At 49.8% G+C, this 21,921-nt stretch overlaps 1 protein-coding gene across 4 annotated transcripts in view; it reads right to left on the bottom strand.

Annotated features, from left to right (window-relative positions):
- Positions 1-21,921, bottom strand: part of SRRM4 (serine/arginine repetitive matrix 4) — a 46,197-nt gene that overhangs the window by 6,229 nt on the left and 18,047 nt on the right. The window contains exons 2-12 of one of the 4 annotated variants that reach the window (XM_077187636.1): positions 20,887-21,030; positions 18,543-18,623; positions 17,696-17,767; positions 16,356-16,382; positions 15,840-15,890; positions 13,149-13,241; positions 12,000-12,156; positions 3,402-3,739; positions 1,673-1,879; positions 1,329-1,439; positions 144-290 (exon numbers count right to left, since the gene is read on the bottom strand). In XM_077187636.1, the coding sequence (XP_077043751.1) occupies positions 144-290; positions 1,329-1,439; positions 1,673-1,879; positions 3,402-3,739; positions 12,000-12,156; positions 13,149-13,241; positions 15,840-15,890; positions 16,356-16,382; positions 17,696-17,767; positions 18,543-18,623; positions 20,887-21,030 (1,428 nt within the window). Of the gene's footprint in view, positions 1-143; positions 291-1,328; positions 1,440-1,672; positions 1,880-3,401; positions 3,740-11,999; positions 12,163-13,148; positions 13,242-15,839; positions 15,891-16,355; positions 16,383-17,695; positions 17,768-18,542; positions 18,624-20,886; positions 21,031-21,921 lie in introns of all 4 variants that reach the window. The other 3 variants (XM_077187635.1, XM_077187638.1, XM_077187637.1) reach the window with 3 other exon arrangements.

Below are 21,921 nucleotides of genomic sequence, written 5' to 3'. Positions count from 1 at the left end.
GAAGGGCCTGCTGATCAGGCTCAGGGAACCCGGTCTCCTGGAGAAACCTCCTCTGGCAAGGGCTGGGACCCAGGGACAGCCCTCATCCCCCCGGGGGGTGCCAGCTGAGCCTGCCTCCACAGGACGGGACAGCATCCCCTTGCCTTGTGATGCGCCGAGCTTCGAGGTGGCTGGGAGAGTCTCTCCGGCGTTTCCTCAGGGGGGAGTAGGAGCGGCGCCGCCGCTGCCGCTGCCGCTCCCGGTGCGACTCCTTCTCGCTGGAGCTGTACTTGTGCTCCCGCTCGCGGTCCCTGCGGAGGCACGGCAGGGGGATTGTCACTGCAGGGGCTTGGGGGGGGGTCAGAGATGGACAGACAACGACCTACGGAGGCACAGATGGGCAGAGGATGCTCAGCTCCAAAAGGGACAACTCTAAGCGCTCTGGTGGTGTCACCTCTGAGAGCTCACACAGCTGGACAAAGAGACTGGCACCACTAATTGCATCCAGCAGTGTCTTCCAGTGGCTTTGCACTGCCAAGCTAAGATGGCTTCCAGGGACCTGTGTCAGTGGGTGCAGTGTGTATTTAGCTCTTGCTGGAGCTAAATACACACTGCTTGCAGGAGCAGCCCTGCCAGCAGGCCCCACATGAGCTGAGGGCCTGGTAGCCCTGCAGGGCTCCGCAAGCCTTGCCAGAAGGAGTGCCGGTGTTGCTATGGTTTTCTCTTTTGTTAAATTCCCATACACGTCAGCACAGGCCCTTCTGTGCAGCATGGCTGATTTCATACACCCTGCTCAGTGCCATCTGCAAAGCAACACGCTACAGGTCAAGGGCCTGCCTGATCCCTGCATGCAGGAAGTGTTCTCCTCACCAGCACGGGGATTGTCAAAGCCTGCAAGAATCGACCCTGGCAATGTACGATTTTGAGGCTGCAAAATGTTCACAGCAGCACAGGTGCTACCAGGAAAACCTGCCAAAGGCATCTCTAGGGTTGAACTGTGAGACTGTTTCCTATGGTCTGTGGAGGGAGTAGAGGTGCCTGGACTGTGTTTCTCTCTGCAAGGCTGTGAGTATCAGCCTCAGGGTACCTGGCATCTGCCCTCAGAGCAGGGGCACTTCCACGAGCCTGACAACTCTTTGTAAGAGCTGTGACTCTAAAAAGTAGAGTGTCTTTCCCTGCTGCAATCAGATCCCTGTCTGACAGGCCTGCTGGCTGTGTGGGCAGACCCAGCTGGAGCCTCGGGCTCTGCCCACCCCTCACAGCAGCATGACAGTGATCAAGGCAGGGAAAGTGTGAGGCAGCAGGGACCACATGAGTGGACAGCAGATGCCACAAGTAGACGGCTGTACCTGCTACGGCTGTAGCGGGAGTAACTGGGGCTCCGGCGAGGCCTTGAGCTTCTACTCCCAGGACTTTTTTTGCAGGATTTGGAGGAATAGCTGGGGGAACGTGAGGAAGACCTGGAGACAGGAAGGAAACACAAAAGAGTTAAAGATGCTGGAGGGTGAGGCTACACCAGACCACTCCAAATGATGAGGGGGAAGAGATGTCCCATTCTCCAGGGTCTCAGCCCAGCTCTGTGTGGCCAGTTGTGGATCCCAAACTCTTACACCTCCCCCTGCAAGAAGCCTGCTGGCTGGCAAGAGCTGGCCACTGCCCCGGGTCACAGAGACACCGTTCCAGCTGGCCTTACCTCCTTCCCGAGGAGCAGGACCTGCTTCGGGAGGAGCTGGGCGAGGCCCTGCGGTGCGAGGAGCGGCTGGAGGCAGGGGAGGAGCGGCCCGTGCTGCTGCAGGAGGCGCTGCGGGAGCCGGGCCTGCGCGGGGAGCTGCGCGCCGCCGAGGGCAGCCGGATTCGCTTCTTCTCCTCTGAGGAGCCCAGACATGAGGGGAGGCACGCTCTGTGAACAGACATTTGGACACTTTTTAAAGCTGTGGCTGAACCCCCTGGCTGAGGGGAGCAGCATGCTCCAGCAAATAAATATTCCCATCCTTCCATTCCCTCTCTGGAGGTAAAAAGGACCTCTCAGCTCCCCAGGCTGCTGTTTCAGAAGACCCCCATGTGTGTGTGTCAGAATAAGAGAGCTCACCCTCCGGGCTGTGCCAGGGAGAAGAGGTGTGGAAGAGCACTGTGGCACAAGCAGCAGCTCCTCTGCCCCATGCCCAGCACAGCAGAGGTGTCAGGCTGGCAGAGCCTGGTGGGGCCAGCGAGCAGTGCTGGTGCTGGGCAGGGAGCAAAGTAAAAAGTGCTGGAGCAGGGGAAAGGCAGAGCATGGCAGGGCAAGGGCTGTGCTCCAGCCTGGCTGTGGAGCAGCGTGAGTGGGCACTGAGCAGGCATGTCCTGTTGCCTTTGGACAGCTGCGTCAATTCCTCCTCTTCCAGAAGTGCTCTGGAATGAACTGGGGCCAGCTGCAATCCCAGCTCCACCCATGTGAAGGCAGAGTTACCCCACTGGAGTCACCATGTGGAAAGTACAGACAGACCTAAAATTTTACCCTCTGACTGAAAAATTAGGCTTGTTCTTACTAAACCCCATTACCCTGGCTCCCTCCTGTCACATTCCGTGCTCCAAAGTATGTCCTGGCTCTAACTTTCAGCCTGTATGACCCAAGGGCCTGAGCTGGAAGAGCTCCCTACAACCACAGCCTGAGCACAGCCCTGGGTACCAGCCACCACGATTCAGTGCCCTCATTCCCAACATCCCCTGGCAAAAACCTAGGAATGGGAGGGGTTGATGGAGGCTGGTAGCTACTCCCCTCTCCTGAAGATGACCTGTGGCACTGGGTGGTGGTTGGATGCCCTGTGGCCCCAGTGCAGAGCTGCTGCTGTGTTATCCTGCAGCCAGCCAAGTCCTTGCCCCTCCCTGTGCTCCCCACTGGCAGGAGATGCTAGCTTGTCACCCTGGAGCTGTGCTGGATGAGCTGGAAAGAGAAGGGGCATGCTGGATCTGGCTCATTGGACAGGTGAAAGAACAGCCCATAGTGATCTAAGTGGAAACAAGCCCCGCTTCCCTTCCCCACAGTAGGCAGAGAGGGAGAATTAGCATGGCAACCCCCAGATGCTCCTTTCAGATTGTGCCTAGAAGGGACAGAGACTTTTTTTTGACATGGCCATGCCCAGGTGAGCAGGGATGTGCTGTGACCACGGCCTGACCCAGGCCCAAACCCTGAATGAGCCACAGCAATGCCAAAGCACTGCCACAAGCAATGTCCAGGGATGTGATGGCTGGGTTTTATCTTCCTCCTCAGGCTACAGTACTGGCCCTTGCTGAGTTCTGGGACTCCAGACTGGCAAGACCGTGGGTCTGGTTGGTACCTGCCTGCCTCCAGAGCACAGAAAGCTCCCTGCCAGCTCTCCACGGCAACTGGAGCAGGCAGGAGACACAGAGCAACAACGTACCAGCAGCTACTGGCAATCACTGACCTTCGGTCTTGTCCCTGGGCATCTGGAGACAGATTTTCCAAAGCTGTTCCCTTGGTCTGGGAAAAGCAACTGGTGAAGGAATTTCCTGAATCAGAGCTGTTATCGCTGTTGGCCAGTTTGGGCTTCCCGGACGAGAAGGCATGGCCAAAGCCATCATGGACTAGACTTCTTTTCTCCTGGCTGTCCTTTGACCTGGATGAGCTCGTTTGAGTGGAGGGAGGGGAGGAAGTATCGTTTCCTGAGTCATATTCATGATACTCTCCATTCTGGCTGGCTAGGTTGCCAGGCGGGCTGTCTGTTTTGGTAAAGAGGTCAGCAGAAGACCCTGACTGAGAGATCTGAAAGCAAAAAAGCCATTTGGCATTGTTTGAATGGTTTTTGGGGGGGTTGTTTGTGGTTTTACTTTGCTTTTTTTTTTTTTTTTCAAATAAACCCAGAAATTTTACCATCATGATGCACTGAAACAAAAGGAAAGGAAAGAAAAGAAAGAAAGTAAGAAAGAAAGAAAAAAAGAAGAAAGGAGAAGAAAACAAAAGCACATATCCCTAAAAGAAATCCACAGTAAGAAGAAACTTATTTTCCCCCTGCTATAATAACGGGAAGATTTAGAGATCATGCAAAGAGTATCAGCATGCGGTTCATGTTAAACAAAAGAGTTCAACAAAGTAAGTGGGCAACCAAAGAATTAAAATAACTAACTAAATAAAAAATGTAACAGAGGACAAAGCCCTTATTTAACCTTTAAAAAGGGAGGAAAATAAAGGGGGTATATACTTATAAAAAACCTACATAATCCTTGCAAAGAAAACAAAAATGAAACAAAAACTTAGATGAGTGAATTTTTTTAAGCTTCCTTAATAAAGTGGCTGAACCAATGTCACTAAAATAAGCAACAAAAAAAAAATCAAATTAAGGGCTTCGGTACAAAGCAAAAACTGGCAAATAAACAAGCTTATCACTTTGAAATTTAAAAAAAAAGAAAAAAATAAAAAGAAAAAAGAGGGTGAGGGGAAAAAAGAAAAATCCCTTTGGAAATAAAAGATATACAGATACTTCTTTGTGTGCTTTTTACCCCCTGAAGAAGATATAGCTAATGCGCTCAAGTGACCTCTAATAAATTCCCTGGTGTCTTGCGGATAGCATCCACTTACCCATCAAGAACTCCTCCTTTAGTAGGTAAGGTGTAAGAAAAAAGGAAGAGCGGGCAACATAAGTCCATCATTAGAGTCTCAAATTACATGAAAAAAACATAAACCCTCTCTTCAATCCACACTGCCAACTGTTTGCTGCCTCCTCTATGCAAATGTCATGACTGCTTTTTGTCTGCTCGACTGTCTCCCTTATTATTCATTTTTGTTTCCTTCTGCTTTAAATTAGCCTGTCCAGCCGGTTCCTGGAGGCTGATGGCTTGTGCTGAAAGCTGCAGCTTGCACTGAATCCCCCTGAGCTGTATGGAAATGACAAAGGGAACTCAGTGAGGGAAGAAGCAAAAGAATGGAGGAGGAGAAGTATCCCCACTGTGTGTCAGAGACTGTGGGGAAGGGGACAGCAGCCCTGCTCCTGCCAGCCTCTGCAAGGGGGTCCAGCCACACCCTGGCTGGGCTGCTGAGCACAACAAGGCAAGCAAGGACCCCAAACTCACACAGACTGACCTGGGCAGGGCTATTCTCTGGGACCCTGAGCACCACCAAGGGGATTTACATCATTTCAGTATTTTATAGTTCAGTTCTAACTGCACTGGCATTTACCTGAGCCAGCTCAGGCATGTGGCAGCACTGGGAGTGAGGCTGTGTTAGTGCTAACATCTGCCCTTGCAATGGGGTGAGAATTAGGGCCCAATGCACACATCTACACTCTCATGTGGCCTCCTCCTCTTTCACTCAGAGCCTCCACTCTCCTCAGGTTTGGTGCAGGGTTCTTACAGTGTGGACACAGAGGTTTGGCTCCCCCCACTCAGGACAGTCCTCCAAACATGTTCCCCGCAAGCCGTGCTCCCTCAAACATGTGCACATGCCCTCATGCCACGCTCTGGGGCACACAATGCCCCCATCTATGCCATGCTCTCCACACCAGGGACCTGGGCCATGCCCTCACCAATCTGGGGCCTTCTGAGCCAAAAAACCACATTGCAATGTTGGTGCTATCTCAGGCAGCAGAGGAGACCTGGATCAGCTGTCACACAGCAGGCACAGGGTCAGTCCCTTTGGAAAGTTCAGCTCTGGATTGGATGACTTTTTCATCCTCAGAGGGGCTGCAGACTCAGCCTGTGTCATGTTTCACATGGATCTCCTTCATCCTATCAGATGGTGCCTCCATATCCACGCTGCTGCCTGTGGCATTCAGTCTGTGTCCCCAGGGAGGGCTGCTCCCGACCCAGTTCAAGGTGCTAACTGGGACAGGGACAGCTGACTCGGACACAGGTGCTGAACCAGCAGTGACTGAAACCAGAGCAGAGCTACCAACACCCACAGCAGCTCTCAGCACAGTCTGCACAAGGATGGCTGCCCACAGCACTCTGCTGCTCTGAAAACACCTGGAGCTGGAGGATCTCCAAGTACTTTCTGTGTTGCCAGGGAGAGAAGCTTTACTGCTTCTGGGATAAGGGATTGGTTCATCCCAGCAAATCCATGATGGAGTTCCCCATCTCCACCTCACAATAACTTCTAACTGATGCTCAGTGCCAGCTCAGAGAAATCAGAAGCCCCAGCAGCAAACATGGGAAATTAAGTGATCCTTCTTCATTAGCCAACTTGCACGTTCAATGCAGAAGCCCTGGACAGAGCAGAAATGTCTCCCAAATGCTCCCAGCTAGGAAGGAGTGGAGACACACATTGCAAATCCTCATTTCAGCATCTGGAATTTCTCCTTGCTTCTTCTCAGCTCCAGCAATTCTCTACTGGTCCTTGCTTACTCCAGCAGAAACTGGAATGTCACAGGAGCCCAAGGGAGCCAAATAGCCAGCTCTGCTTTTCACCAGCTCTTGCTGAAACCCTGATGCCACATCCAGAGCCCCAAGAGATCTGACCTCTGTGCTATGGACCACTGCACTCTCCCCAGCCACATTCCAGAAGATACAGGATTGCACTTTCAAATACATTACCAGGTATTTTTTTTTTAAAGATGGGTTTTGGTTCACATTTAAGCTGAATCCTAACCCAGAGACAACCAGCTTTTTATCACCTTTCACTTGCAGGCATAAAATCAGCATGTGAGGTACTCCCTGGCTGTAGGGGTAGGATGTGCATGGAGTGGGCACAGGGCTGCTCCAAGGGACACTGACCCCAGCATCACACACAGAAATACATTCCTTCTGTTCCTTCCCAGTTTAAACTGAAAGACTATTACTGCTGCCAAGAAATGCAGCAGTTTCTTGGCATTTCTAATCCAGCTTTTCAGACTGACTCCAGGACCTGGCATCCTTGCTTCTGCTCTGCCTTGGCTGACATCTACCTTCAAAGCAGCAACTGTTGTCAGCATATCACAAAATCTGTCAAATGACCGGGAGGATCAACAAGCTCCTCTGTAGTTCAACATCTGTGGCAGGAACACTCTGGGAAGAGGCAGTGTAGATATCAGTGAAATATGGAGCTGACTGGGTGAGGGCTGGAGGGTCTGCATGGGGCAAGGGAGGTGCCAGGGGGGACATGGGGGACACAGCAGCTTCTCAGCCCCACCACCCTGGGGCACCAGGCTGTAACCAGTGGCTTCCTGCAGCTCTGGGGGAGGTTCTGCCCTGCAGCAAGAGCCAGGACAAGTCTCAGGGTGCTCAGCTTGCCTGCCTGCTCAGACCAATTCCCCATATTCCCCACTGGATGATCTTGGCTTTGCTCGTGGTCCCATTTTACTGGAAGTCTTGCCAGTCACCCAGGATGGAAACAGAGTACCACATCTAAAAACACTGCACGGAGCTCAACTGAATCACACCATTCTGTGTGATTCTGAATTCTAATGGCTTTTTACTTTTCTAGGGTGGCTTCAAAGAGCCTGCTCTGTTACAAATCTAATTCTCTCTATGTGAACATTTGGATTTCCCCCCACACACAACCCCTAATAAGTAATCAAATAATCTCAGTGAACTTTGTTTCATCCAGCTTTCAGCAGGGAACATACTGCTGCCCTCAAGGGAACCCAAGATATGTATTTATTGGATTTTTTTTGTTTCAAATCATTATTTAATCAAGGTGAGGGGGGAGTAGAAATGAGGCACTCACTCATATTCCAGACTGTAATTCCAAGTGCAATCCCAGACCAAGAGGCAGCGCAGCCTAATAGGTTACAAAAATACAATCACTGCTCTTCTTCCAATTAAACTGAACAGCTCCATTTACTGTGCCACAAACAGCCCCAGGGCGAGAGATGACAATGCTCCAAGTTGTCTCAGGCATGTGGGGACAGCAGCGTGGCACAGCCTCACTCAGAGCTGCAGGATTTAATCTGTGGGCCTTTTTTCTCTTGTTTTGCAACTCACTTCAAAGCAGAGTTAATTTCTCTTTCAGAGGGGCATAACGTCTGCTTTTCTCTCTTTTTCTAGGCCCTGTGCTAATGAAAGGAGTAAAACACTTGTGTCAGTGACCCCGGCCGACATCTGCCAGAGCCGCCGGCACGGGGCCAGCACCTGCTGGGGCTCTGCGCCTGCCCTGGGGCTCCTCCACCTGCCAGAGCCCGGGGCACACGGCCTCACCTCTGCTGAGAGCCTACCTCAGCTGAAACACCAACTTCTGACTGAGTACAAAAACCAGAAGTTCTGTAGGAATTCAGTATTTTTGCACAGTTACGAGTTCCTGACTCAAGGAACACTGAGTGGGAAGTTCCCCCTTTTTTTGGCTGTATGGGGGAGTTCAGGGCGAGGCTTTCTGTGCCACAAGGGCTGAGTCCCAGAGCAGGGAGGCAATGACACAGCTGTCCCTGCAAGCCCTGAGCTTGGGTTATTTGGGGCTGGGTGGTGACACTGCTGAGCAGCCTGGCTCACCAATACATTGCTGGGGTAAACTCCAGAGAATGCCAAACAAAGGTTTGTTTCTTTTCAAGGATCTTTTTAGCCTGCTGGGGCATTGTATCTTCACCTCAGCTTGAGGCAGGCTGGCACTGCTTTGGAGCAAGGGTTTTTCTTCCACCACCTCTTTTTGGTACCTGGTGCACAGCCCAGCCCTTCAATGGATACAGGCAATGATCCTTTCCCTCCAGCTGCTGCTCCCAGCACTGAGCTGTGGATTTATCACACAATAACCAGGGGTAACCTCAGTCCCCCAGCTGGGAGAGGAAAACAGGAAAAGAAAAAAGAGTACAACTTCCATATTTATAGGTCTTGCCTTTCTGCTCTTGAAGGGCCCTGTCTGCTGTCAAAAACATGCTGCCTAGCACTCAAAAGAATAGTTCTTCCTATGTAAGCCAAAGCCCAGGCTAGAAAACAGCAGCAGCAGCAAGCTGCCATAAGGTTTCCTCAGCCTTCCAGCACACTCTATCCCAGTCCCTGCACAGCATTTCCCCATTCTACTTTCCTGCAGACACGAGCACAAAGACAAACAGCATCATTTGGACCAGCTGTACCCCACTGAGCTTCACTGGAAATCTGGCTCAAGCCTCTGATAATTTGTGGCATCACAAATGAGTTACAGTGAAAGCAAAGGAGCTGGCAAGGAAAGTGTATGCACGGTGCAGTTATCTTCATCAGCAACAACAAAGGCAATTAGATCCATGCCCTGCAGGTATTTATATTGCACTGCTAAAGGAAAGCACAGTGGCACAGTCATCCATCTGTGTCGGTGTGGAATAAAGTGCCTGCAGCTGGGCAGGGGCATTCTGTACGGAAATAAATGCTGCACATTACCCACAGCTTCTCTGTGCCTGCTGAGGCACAGGCTCACAGTCCTGCTCTCCACAGGTTCCTCTTGCTGCTGCACGGGGTTAAAGGAGAAGGAGAGGGAGAAGCTTGGAAATTCACTGCCATAAAGAAAAGTAGCAGGGAACTTTGAGGTGTTTCTGCATGTGTACATGCATGTGTGGGTGCATCAGCTTTTGCATAAAGAGGGAAAGAAGCAGCAAGGTAGATGCATAGGCCGGGCATTGTTTTGTGTGCTTTATCCCCCAGCAGTTCCAGGCAGACCTAGTTAGAAATTGTGGCCGTTTCATTACAAAGGAATGAAGACAAATAGGGTGGGGAGCATAGCAGAATTTACCACAAAGCACTTTAAATTTTCAGAAGCAAAATAATGTAGAATAAAAAACATTGTGAAAAGCAAAACCTTTGCTTTGGAAGTGCTATAGCATTATCTCATATTTCCCTGTATCTCTGGGTATTTTTCCCTGATCCTCCTTGGACAGCCCCTTTTCTATGGAGATGTGACAGCACATCTCCCCAGGTAAGGATGGTTTGGAAGCCCATGCCAGATGGAAGGATAGGGAGTGTAACATACCAACTCTCACAGAGGACTGAAACATGGCATTTTTGAATCCTAATTCTGATTTTTTTCACAAAATCTTTTATTCTCCAGCTTTTTCTTTTTTTTTTAAATGTATGATCAACATATTCTGCAAGAGCACATTTTCATTTCAGGCTGCTCTCAAAGTCTGACAGAACGAAGCTTATTCATAGAACAACCATTTAACTCATGAAAAGGAAAGGCTTCAAAGGGTTGTGTATAGTCATTAATAAATGAGACTAAAGGTTCCCATTCCATTTTTCTCTTGCCAGTTTTGAGTACATGATATTTAATGACCTTATTCAGCAAAATTTCAGGGGCAGCTCTTAACCAGGGGCTTCAATTTGAACAAGTCTTAAATGTGCTCTTGAATGGTGTCCCAAGAGAATGTACTTCTTTTGGGGACAGGAGGACAGTAGTGGCTTTCATGAGTCATTATGCCTCTTAGTCATTAAAATATTTGCCTAAGTTATTAACCCTTACTAGAAAGAACACAGGAGTACCCTGATGACTTTTACTTTGCATCCACCCCCTGCATCTGGAACTATCAAGCTCTTGTCTTTCCTTCCCTGCAGCTTTTCCATTTGCTTCACTCATTTACCTCAAGTGAAGCAAATGGAAAAACAAGTGCAGGATGCTTGAGTTTAGCTCATTTTAAAGCTTTTAAAATTTTAAATTAGAGTTTACTCTTTCTCAGGAAACAGAACAGCTGGCAGTTGGCCTCACAGGACTTAGGAAGCCTGGCTTCCGAGAGAGGAAACCTAGCACTAATTAAAAACTAGGCTTAGGCTCAAAAGCATTTATGAAAAATACGCTGCTTGAACTCAACAACACCCTGGTGACATGATGCAGTCTTTGGCTGGTTTTTTTTTGGGGGGGGAGGAGCTCTGGACTCAGCAACACCCCCAGTTCATGACAATGAGCTTCATACCTTGTTTTTCTTCCTCTGCGTGTGCGTGCACACACCAGCGTGTGGTGTGAGGTTCTGCTCTCCAGACTGCCTTATAAGGCTTTACAAGCAGTGACTCACATGGCCCCACACGCTCTATAACGAGAGCAAATATGCATATCTATAATGTTGAGAGACAGCTTGTGCCTGTCTGTACCCACGTACAATCCCTGGGTATTTTGATCGGCACGCTGTCTGTGTGGGTGAGTGGGTAGAGTCTCTCCTCTTGCTGGCACCATCTCTCTCCTATCTGATGTAGCTCCTGCGTGTGGCTGAGCTATTTCCAACTGATGACTGGGCCTAAAGGAGAAAACAACTTTGGGGCTTGGAGGACTCTGTAGTCAAAACACCTCTAGCATTAGCCATCCACACGTGTGACTATCAGATCCTGCACTACCTCCAGTCCTACGTAGCAATTTCTCTCTCCAGAGTGCCTATCTGATACCAACACCACAGTCAGGGCATCACACCTCTGCTTTACTGCTGCCAGGAACAAAGGGGAAGCATGCCACAGAAAAGGAAGACTGATATCAATCTCTATCTAATATTTCTCTCCATCTCTTGCTCCCTCAATTCATGTATTATATCATCTCTTTCTGTGTATATGGAAAAACATCCCAAGGCACTGAGCCTGATTTTACCCTCAGATGCACATGCAGTTCCCATTAGCATCAATGAGGGCTGCTCATAACTTCCAAATTTGGCCCCTGGGCTTGTCAGTCCAGAGAAATAGTGATCTTAGAAGGATCCTGATAGTCAGAAAACATCCCATGCCAATAATCACCAGCTCATTAAATGTAAATGTTCCTTCTGTATATGTTTGATACCCTTTTTCAGCCTGAAGGACTAAACTTTTGGATGTAAAGACCAGTGAAGTAAGTTCACATCCAGCTGAGCAAAGACTGCATAACAAACTCTTCCCTTTAAAATATCGTTTCTGGAGGCCACTTTTTTTTTTTTTTTTTTTTTTTTGTTAAATGTCCTCAATTCATTATTCATAGTCTAAAGACTTTTCAAGTTTTCCCCCTCTCCAGCCCCGCCCTTGGTGTGAAAGTGCTGAAGGAAGGAATGACTTTACATACATTGGAAAACAGCACCATGAATTAATAATACAGTTTAACCAAGTTCGTCTAACATCACTATAATTGAGTTATAAAAATTTCATATCAGAGTTCTTGCCCAGATTCCTCTGGCTAGTTCAAGCAAAGAAGGACAGTGTGTAATACTTACTACTTCCTTAGAAGACAGGAAGCTGTAGAGTGGGAGGGTTTGGCTGGCTTTTTGACTGGCCTGAACCTCTGCAGAGGAGCTTCTCTTTGCTGTGATCTTTGAGTGGTGCCAGGAGCGTCTTCGCCGTGTTTTACGCCCTTCCTCCCGAGACCTGGCTCTGTGCCTCCAGGAGACAGGAACAGCCAAAATGTTATTCCTTAGGATTGCAGTAGTGCCCTTTCCCAGCTCCACACCAACCCCTGGCAGGTCTGTGCTAGGACTCTGCGGATGGGAGAATGTCCTTCCACATGACTGCTCTGTGGAGTCATGAGGGAGAGAAAAGGGATGTTTTGCTTTTCTACTTTAAAAGAAAAATATTAATTTTGCATCCAGGTTTTGGACCTTAACCTCAAATTTCAGCTCCAATGCATGATTTTATGGTGGCTCGAGGCAAGCCATGACCTTCCTGCACCATAAAATGTTCCTATGGTGACACACCTCCAAGAGAAAACACACTCTGCTCTTGCGTGAGCACCCCTCCAATTACTGATTGCATTCCTCCCCCCACTGATCCTCAGCTTTTCATAAGAAAATTCCCAGTACTTAGGAGGAGTGAAGTAGGAGAGTGGGGGTGGGCTGTTCAAGTGCTTTCAGAGAACATGAAAAATGAAATTATGATGTGTATAAATGACTTGCTATTGCAGCAATGCTGGGTCTAGCACCAGCATCCACTTTAGCCGGCCCCAGGACGCATCTGTCATCCAGAGGAGAGATTTTAATCAGGTCAAAGACAATGACTACAGATTGCCATGGGCAAATATATTTCCATTGCTAAGACCATGTTTAAGGGTTTCCTGGGACATCAGCAGTACAAAACCCTTGGGCTGGGGAAGGGACACTAGACTGGAATCAGCTGTCATGGGCTGAGCATCAGCCATGGGGATTAGAAGTGACTGTCAGATCAAAAAGCTGCAGCCACTGCTTCTTGAGGCAAAACCCTTCCATGGCCAAGACCAGAAACAGCTCAGCCCCCAGTGTGTGACACTGCTGCTGCCAGAATGGGAAGTGGCTGTGCACAGAGAGCCTGCGGGTCACACAGGCTGTGGCAGCCACATCCTTGAGCCCAGCAGGCAGTGCTGAGGACGCTGAGCTCGGGAGCAGTGTTGTTACCTGCTCCGGCAGCTGGGGGAGTGGGAGTCGGAGCTCTCTGAGCGAGAGTGGCAGCGGCGATGCCGATGGGATTTCCGGGTGCGCCCACGAGAGCTTTAAGAAGCAGAGAAAGAAAAGCAGCATTAGGTTAGCAAGGGAGGGGATGCAAGAGCCAGCAGCTGAAGGCTGAGGTCGATAATGTTCAAATCAGGAGGGAGGTATGCCTTTTAAACCAAAGAGATGGGTGTGTGAAACATGGCACAGAACATCAAGGCATGAGAAATTCTCCATCCCTTCATCGCTGCAGTGACATCTTCCTGAGATCTCTGCTAGCATTTTACACACAGGCTATTAGGTTGGCTCTGTAGCATGCTGGGGGAAGATTTGTGGACAAGCATGTGGAAGTACAGTAGCCAGCACCAATCCTTTCAACATTTTAAAGAGCCATGTGCTTGCCTTTCATCCTGCAGCTTACCCTGTAACAGCCAGGCAGCTGCCCAAGACCTTCCTGTTGCTGAGCCTTGGGGGAAGCACCATCTCTGTGTGCAAGCCATCACAAAGCTCCAGCCCTCGCCCTAGTGTTGGCTCCTTGTTAAAGAGCAGGTACAGAAGGACAAGCTCCAAGTGACAGAGTTCACTCAGCCTTCCCCACCCTCTCCAGGTGGGAGCATTTAGCCAGTGCTGTGGGCAGCTCTCCCAAGCACAGCCTGCCTCGTGCACGGTTCCTGCTTGAGAGACAGGACCATTTCCCTGGCTTCTGACAGGTGCCCAGTCACTGGTGCTGCCTTTTCTGACAGGGCCTGAGGACAGTCCTCAACAAACTGTGTGTAGGGCACAGAGGGCCAGTGCCCTGCTGCAGTTCCTTTGCACCACCAGGCTGCTTCTCATGGATTACCTGGCCCTGTTACCTAAGGGCTGTAGTTGTCCATGCCAACAGCTGAAGTCCTGGGTGCAGAGAGCAGGGTGACAGGCTAGCTGCCACCATCTGTGCCCCATCCCTCCCATCTTTGTTCACCACAGCAGTTAATTTAGGTCTGGAAGCGTTTCCATCTGCTCAGGCTGGCATGGCTGTGCCAGCAGGCAAAGCTAACTGTGGGGTGAGCTGGTGGGAACAGCCTGACTTCATGGCCACACTACACAAGCACTGACAGCACAAACACAACCTGCTTGGACAGCATTTAGCAACTTGCTGGTATAAAAACTCAGCAAATAATTGCTTGAGAACAGCATCTCCTTTAAGACAAAAGGGCAACCTCCAGGGCAATTCCTTCAACTCTGCTTGGCTGTTTTCTTTGATGCTTTTCACACCCAATGATTCTGTTTTTCTTAAACTTCACATTTCGGGATCCTCCTTTCTTATTTCCATACAGCTGAAATCAGCAACACTGAATATCTTTCACTCATATGGTGGATTTGTGTGAAAATCCCTGTGTTTGCCCTTCACCCCCTGCACCAGACCCTCCAATTTGTCTTCCCTTCCTGCAGAAGGGAAAGCTGGTCCTGTGTGTTTTAGATAACCAGTTGCTCGATGCAAAGATAAGTCAAAGCAGTGTGATTATACAAAAATCCTCATGGGATCCATCTGATCCACGCCTGGGAGCAAAAGATTTGCAGAAACTGGGAGTGGCTGAGCTCTGATTTGCCAGCAGAAAAATGAAGCTAAAATGCCTTGGCTGGTTTATCCCTAAAGAGCAATTCCAGCAGCTCTGGCTCCCTGAGGTCAGGGCACACCAGCAGGACATGGATCCTGGCTTTAACTGCACTGTTAGGGCACTGCTGTGTTAGGCTGGGGAGATGCCCCCTTTTACAGATTACCTAGGAAGCCTCTCCTTTTACCACCAAGGTTTCTAGGTGCAGGGCAGCCCAGCTTGAGAGGAAACTGAGCTGAAACTGTGCCACTTAATGTGCAGAAATCTTAGTGAAAAGGAGACTGGCTTTCTGCATACAATGGACATGGCCTGTGCAGGCAGTATCACAAGGCCCAGAAAAGCTGACCAGGGGCTCAGTGCCCAAGGTTCAGCCCCAGGACTGTTACCTTGCTCTGAAAGCAGGTCAGAAGCCACAAGTTGCAGTTCCCAGAAGACAGAGAACGAAGGGAAAAACAGAGGCAGCTTACAGTCCTTCCAGTCCTGAGGACCCCCATTTTATACCTTGCCCCTCAGGACAAAGATTGTCCTCTGCTAGCACTCCAGGGCTGAACCTCAACACCAGATTTTTGCAAACTCCATCCCCTCCAAGCAATCCCTTCTCCTCCCCTTGACCCCATTCAGATCCTTGGCTGTATTGTACCTCATGGGTAGGTCCTAATGCAACCTCCTAGAGCAGCAAACCAGGAGTTGCTGAGGCCCTTCCCAGTAAGGGTGTGCCAGCCTGCCCTTTTGGCAGGTCAGTGTTCAGCCTCTCATGCTGCCCCCACCAGAAAAGCTGGAGCCTTCTCTCTGGACTGGGTGGACAAGACTCTGCACATCCATGCACAATGCACAAAGTGCAGAAAGAGGTGTCACAAAAGAAAGGTGGAGGAAAGATCTCCAGCCTCTACAAGCCCTTTTCCATTCCAGCAAAACCAGAATTGCTGGTTTTAGCTTCAAAATTATCCTGAGAAATGCTCAGAGCTGTGCCGCAGGTGTTAGCTCCAGGGGCCCCACCACATCAAGCACTTCCTAGCCCCACACTGTGCAGGCAGGGCAGAGAACTCCATGAACCACTACTTACTGTTTTTTGTGTTTTCTTTCTTCCTTTCTCTTACTTTTGGGGCTTGAAGAACTAAATAAGAAATGGCTAATTAATTCGGAGATTTCTGTTCCGATAAAAAGCTGCACAATCACACATCAATGTTACAGCTCAGTTGCCCGAGAGCATGCAGTAAAAATGAAAGGGATTCATGGTTGTCACAGCACAGGGGGTCTGAGTGCCTGCTGACAAATCTGCTTCATGGGCTTGGCCAAAACCCTCAAAGGGATCAGCCAACTTGGTGACTTTGCCTTTTTCCATAGAGAAAATGAGTACTTCTTGATAATGTATACACACACACTGGAACCAGAAGAGCTCTTCCAGTCCACAGATGGGGAGGCACTGACCCCAAAACCACATGGAATGGGGGGGACCCAAGGGGATTCCACAAGGAAACACAGAAGAAATGTCTTCTGCCCCCAATCAGTGAACATCAACCTTGAAGAGACCATTAAACTCTTATTTCTAAGGGACCACCCACACTTGCTCAAGTCTTACCTGTGCCTTCTCTTCTTTGATGACAACCTGCAAGACACAAATATGTACATTGAATGCAGGGTCTCACAAAATTGGAAATTTGAGTCCAAGACAATATATTTAGGCTCAGACTGAGCACTGAGAAAAGACCTCATGCAGCACCTGGGCAGAATGGTCCTGCCTCTCCTTTAGGCAGCTGGTGAGGGAGCAGCTGAGAAATGCTGCTGTGGCAGAAGGAACCAGCACACCCTACAAGGAATTGAGAACATGGTCCTCAGGATAACAAGTCTTTAGAGAGATCAGATACATCCCCTATCTCTGGTGGGTCCTTTTTCTCTGCTACTGCCTCCAGTTTTGCACTGCATGTAGAGGTGGGTCCATTCCCTGGTTTTCTGTATGAAAGACCAAATAGCAGTCAAGGGAAAAATCCTCTCTGTGTAACTCCAGAGCAGTCTCACAGCCAAACCAGCACCATGGCCCTGTCTTGCCTTCTGGAGCACCATTGGGATGACATGGGAGACACTTAAATGGTTACCAAAGGTTCAAAGCCCGAGTCTCTGACCCTGGACTTCCATCAGAAGATGGCATCCACAAAAGAGCGTAAGAATTCCTCCTTGGGAAGAAAGTCTTTTAGAGAAGTTTCTATATCTTTGTCTCTCCTTCTCTCTTGCTCTTTGGAGATTCAAGCTCAACTTTTCACCCTGTTATTCACTTATGGTAGCTTCTCTCTTTGGTTCAATATATTATAAATACATGAACCTTCTTAGGGAGATGGAATCCACTGTTCTCGTCAAATATTGGTTTAACAGCTGAGAGAAAACAGTGAAATATTTGCAATTTTAAAATTTAATCATGCTCTTTGAATTAAAAATGGACTTCAGAAGGGGAAGGTGGAAATAGTCACTGGGGCTGGGAGAGGAGACTGGGATGTGGGTGTGGGGAGTTGGTCTGAACCTTTTTCTGGTCCTGACACTCTGCAGCCTGGGGAGGGCTGGGGAGGAAGGGATGGGGACCAGCACAAACCCTGAGCACTGATCCCACTGGCATTCCAGAGGATGGACACATGTGAATAGGACAGCAAGGACAGCAGGCTGAGGCTCCACAGACCTCTCAGTGATTTGGCTTGTCCACCTCTGTGTCCCCACAGTTCACATTTCCCTGTTTGCATTGGGTGGACACCCCATTCCACACCCTCCTAGCCCAGAGGGACTCGGGCTATGCCTTCCCTTGGCTGCCCAGAGCCTCATAGCTCTCTGCCCACTGGGACCAACAGCTGCCCAGGCAGCAGTGCCTTCCACCCCTTCTCCAAACACCCAACAGCCAGTGCCAGACGGGAATTACATTTTCAAGGAAAAAAATACCTGTTTCTTTTTCGCTTCTTGGAGCTTTTCTTCTTCTTCTTCTTCACAGGTGATGGGCTGTAGGAGGGAGACCTGAGGGGAGGCAAAGGGCATTAGGGACCACACGGCTGCTCACAGCCGTGCCAGCCACCCCAACACTCACCCCACCACCAGTGGCACCTCCAGAGCAGAGAGTGGCTAGGGGATCCTGGTAGGAGCAGGATGAGCCCAGAGATGGACCCAGGGATGAGCCTCAACCCAGCTCTGCTGCCCTGAGGGGAGGGCGAGAAGATGGCGGCACCTTCCTAGGCTGTGGAACCCCCAGGCCCTCACTCCTCCATCTTACACTGACCCTTTTCCCTCATACTCAGCCAAGGGCTGTCCCTGCCTGTCCCCTCACACTGCCATGGCTCCCTCATGAACCTCTCCCTTCACAACCAGCCGACGGTTGCCCTTCCTGTCCCTCACACCACCATGGTTCCCTCATACCCAGCCAAGAGCTGCCTTGCCTGGCCCCTCACGCCACCATGGCTCCCTCATGATGTTCCTCCCTCACACTCAGCCAAGGACTGCCCTGTCTGTCCCCTCATGCTACCATGGCTCCCTCATGACCCTCCTCCCCCATACCCAGCCATGGGCTGCTCTGTCTGTCCCTCACACCACCATAGTTCCCTCATACCCAGCCAAGGGCTGCCCTGCCTGTCCCCTCATGCCACCATGGCTCCCTCATGCCCCTCTCCCCTCACACCCAGCCAAGGGCTGCCCTGCCTGTCCCCTCATGCCACCATGGCTCTCTCATGCCCCTCTCCCCTCACACCCAGCCAAGGGCTGCCCTGCCTGTCCTCTCATGCTGCCATGGCTTCCTCACCTCCTTCTCTTCTTGCGGCCAGATTTCTTTTTCTTCTTCTTCCCCCGAGCTGGCAGCGGCCGCTCCCCATCACACGAAGGGCTGAGGATGAGGGACAAGACCCAATAAACATTAAAAATAATAAAAATAAACCCTGAATGGGCTCACATGGGACTCTCTGGCATCACCACCTCAGGGACAGAGGGCAGCAAGGTCAGCGTTCATGGTAGGCCAAGGGTGTGGGTGCTGCCTCATTACCCTCTAACAAATTATTTAGTCACAGTTTAAACGAACTGTCTAATAGAGATATAACAAGACAGCTCCACCACAGCAATGCTGATTATTTAAAACATGTTTGCTGAGGTTAACGACTCCAAAACAGATTTATAGGTTTTGTTGCTCTTTGTAAATATGCTTTAAATAATTAATTGGCATTTAATTTGCATACAGTAATTATTGCAACCAGATGCATCTAACTATAATAAAGACTTGACATGTGTTAAGTAGCAATTGATTAGAAATATATATATATTTATTGAGACACTATGGTAATTGAAGGAGATATGCATCTCTTATACAGTTGTTAAACCTTGAAAATAAACCCTCCTGCAAATTAATTTCTTCTTTAAACATATGATGCTGAATCGTGTTATGTTTCAATGAAAAGCAAATACCGTGGTTAATTAATTCAGAGCATTGGGCTGAAAAAAATGACAGATACTCTGTGGCTACTCATTAACTAAAGCAAATGCTTGTAAAGACAAAGGCAGCTGGTGGCATCCCTAAATCAGCCCAAATCAGCCATGTGCATCTCCAAACAGATCCACCGGTCCCTCTGAAGCCCCAAATGGATCCAGGACCAAGGTTTGTGGGGGCACAGCAAGCTCCCCAGGGCCTCTGAAAAATCACTGAGGGTGCTGGGTTTGCGCCTCAGTTTCCCCACTTCTCATCCTGCCCCTGGGAACAGCCAAGAGCAAGGGATGGGTGGAAGTAGCCCCATGGCTGGAGAATGCTGTGAGATCTTCACTACAAAACAGACTAGAAATTGAGCAGTTTTCTGCAGCAAGAACAAACATTATTGCTAATGAAAGTACTAATGCAGAGCAAACGACACTTTGGGGGGGGGACACTCAGACTCCACCACCCCTCAACACTTGATCATCCAGGGCTTGAATTACCACTGAAATTACACTATCATAAAAACTCAATTGCTTAGTGCTCTTAATACACTTTGGGAAAAAAATATAAAAGCTCTGCAAAATGAAACTGCAGGCTAATGCTTCAGTTGTGAGCTGTGAATACTGAGTGCTTCTGGTGCAGTAAATCCAGTGTGCAAGCACGGCATGGCCCCACGGAGCACCCACATCCTCCTCCTAAGGATTTCACGGATCAGCAGCAGCACCATGAGAGGATGTGGCACACCTTGGTGGCCCTTCCACCTCAATGCAGACAGAAATCATGCATTTTCCAGGATGTCTCGTTGTCACTGAGCTCGGACACCTGCCCAAAGACACCCAGGGACACGGCTGGGCACTGCCACAGCCACAGGAGAGCAACATCTGGCCATGCAGCCCCAGGCGCTTTCTGCAGAGCCCTTCTCCCTCTCCCCAGATAAAGTCTTTTGTCTTTGATGTGGCAGCTTTCTCCCATGCACTGATCTGACTTCAATTGTTCCTCCGTGATAATAATCAAAGTCTAATTAAAAGTGTGCTTTAGATTATTGTTCTGGTTGGCCTGAAATCTGAAGATATGAAATGTGCTTTCTTGCTCTTTCCTTCCAGCATCTTTAACTGAGCAGAGAGGCTTTAATCCCAGAGACGGTTGAGCAGGCAGGGCTCAGAGACCCCAGCTGCTTCATTTACAACGTTTCATTCATTTTTCTCCTCTCAAGTGGTCGGGGACTAACGACAAGCTGATAGCAAGGCTGTGTCCTAATGAAGGCAGTGCTGCTGAGCTGATCTAGCATGGGGAGAGGGGAATTGCTGAGGGCGATTCCCAGCAGACCTGGTAGGCAGAGGAGTGCTGGCAGGTCTTGGAAGACTCTGAAGGAGGCTGTAGGAGCAAGCCCTGGAGTAGAAACGATCCACAGCTTTGGCCCTGCAAACTCAAACAGGCACTTCGTGCCATTGCACACATTTTCTGTGCACACACACTGAGCCATTGGAGCCACCCCCAGCTCTCACAGACCCCAGAGGGGCTGAGTAAACACCCATGGACACTTCCCCTGCCACCCCCGTGTCCCAGGGTGACCTTGCTGACAGCCCTGGCTCGTACCTTCGTGACCTGTGGTGGCCATGGTCCTGTCTGTCCCTCCCCTGCCACCCCCGTGTCCCAGGGTGGCCCTGCTGACAGCCCTGGCTCGTACCTTCGTGACCTGTGGTGGCCATGGTCCCGTCTGTCCCTTCCCTTGGCACAGCCATTGGTGCTGGCAGGCTCCCTGACCACGCAGCTGCTCAGCTTCTCGGGCCGTCTGTCCTCCGCAGGGTACGGCAGGCAGCTGAGCGTCCCACTGCCAGGACAAGAGGTGACAAAGAGCCATCAGGAGCTGTGCCTTCAGCTGGGGTCATTCCCACGTCCTGGGGAATCTCCTTTCCTTTTTGCAGGTGGGAGCTGTGCAGCTGTGAAGGAGAGCTCTCAGTGCTCCCACAGGGCTCTGGAATGCCCCGTTCCCGAGCCAAGCTGCACCCCAGCCCAAGCATACTCTGCTCCTTGTTCAGGCAGAGATGCCACGAGCATCGTGCAGCTGGACAGCACAGGGCCAGATCCAATCCAATGGGAACAAAAACCAGGAGCCAGTCAGGACATCTTTGCCTGAACTGTGGGGTTTAGATCACCAGCTCTGCAGAGACAGCACAGATTTTGCACTCTGATAGGAAAAAAAAACACAAAACCCTTTCCCATTTCAAATGTAGTTTTCCCAGCCTGCTAATGCCTCAAAAACACCTTGCCTCTCATACTTAACTGGCAGCAAACTTCCTACAAATAAAGTGCTGGGCTTATGAACACACCTGGTCCTGCTGACAGCTCGACCTTGAGAACCTGGGACAGCCCAGCAGAGTTAAGGGGAACCACCTGGGCCAGCTGAGTGCCTGCAAGAGCCCTTGGAGCTGGCAAGGAGCAGAGCAAAGGCAGGGAAAGCCTGGAGAGAGTGGTTTCTAAGAAACACTGGGGCTTGTGCAAGCTGAAATGGAGAAAAGAAGCTACTGAATGGAGAAAACAAACCCAAACAAGTCTGCGTGCAGACACTCAGGAGGAAAGTAAATAGGTTTCTAGGCCCCGCAGATATTTATTTCAAAGAATGAAAAGATTAATGAAAAGCCATAAACCATACCCAGCAGGGGTGCTGAAAACGCTGGGGTTTAGTGTCATCCAGAGCATTATGGAATAGATAAAGCAAATG

Source organism: Agelaius phoeniceus, chromosome 18, assembly GCF_051311805.1.
Source record: "Agelaius phoeniceus isolate bAgePho1 chromosome 18, bAgePho1.hap1, whole genome shotgun sequence".
NCBI lineage: Eukaryota > Metazoa > Chordata > Aves > Passeriformes > Icteridae > Agelaius > Agelaius phoeniceus.
Note: the sequence above shows the minus strand (reverse complement) of the source record. Positions and strands in the feature narration are given on the sequence as shown.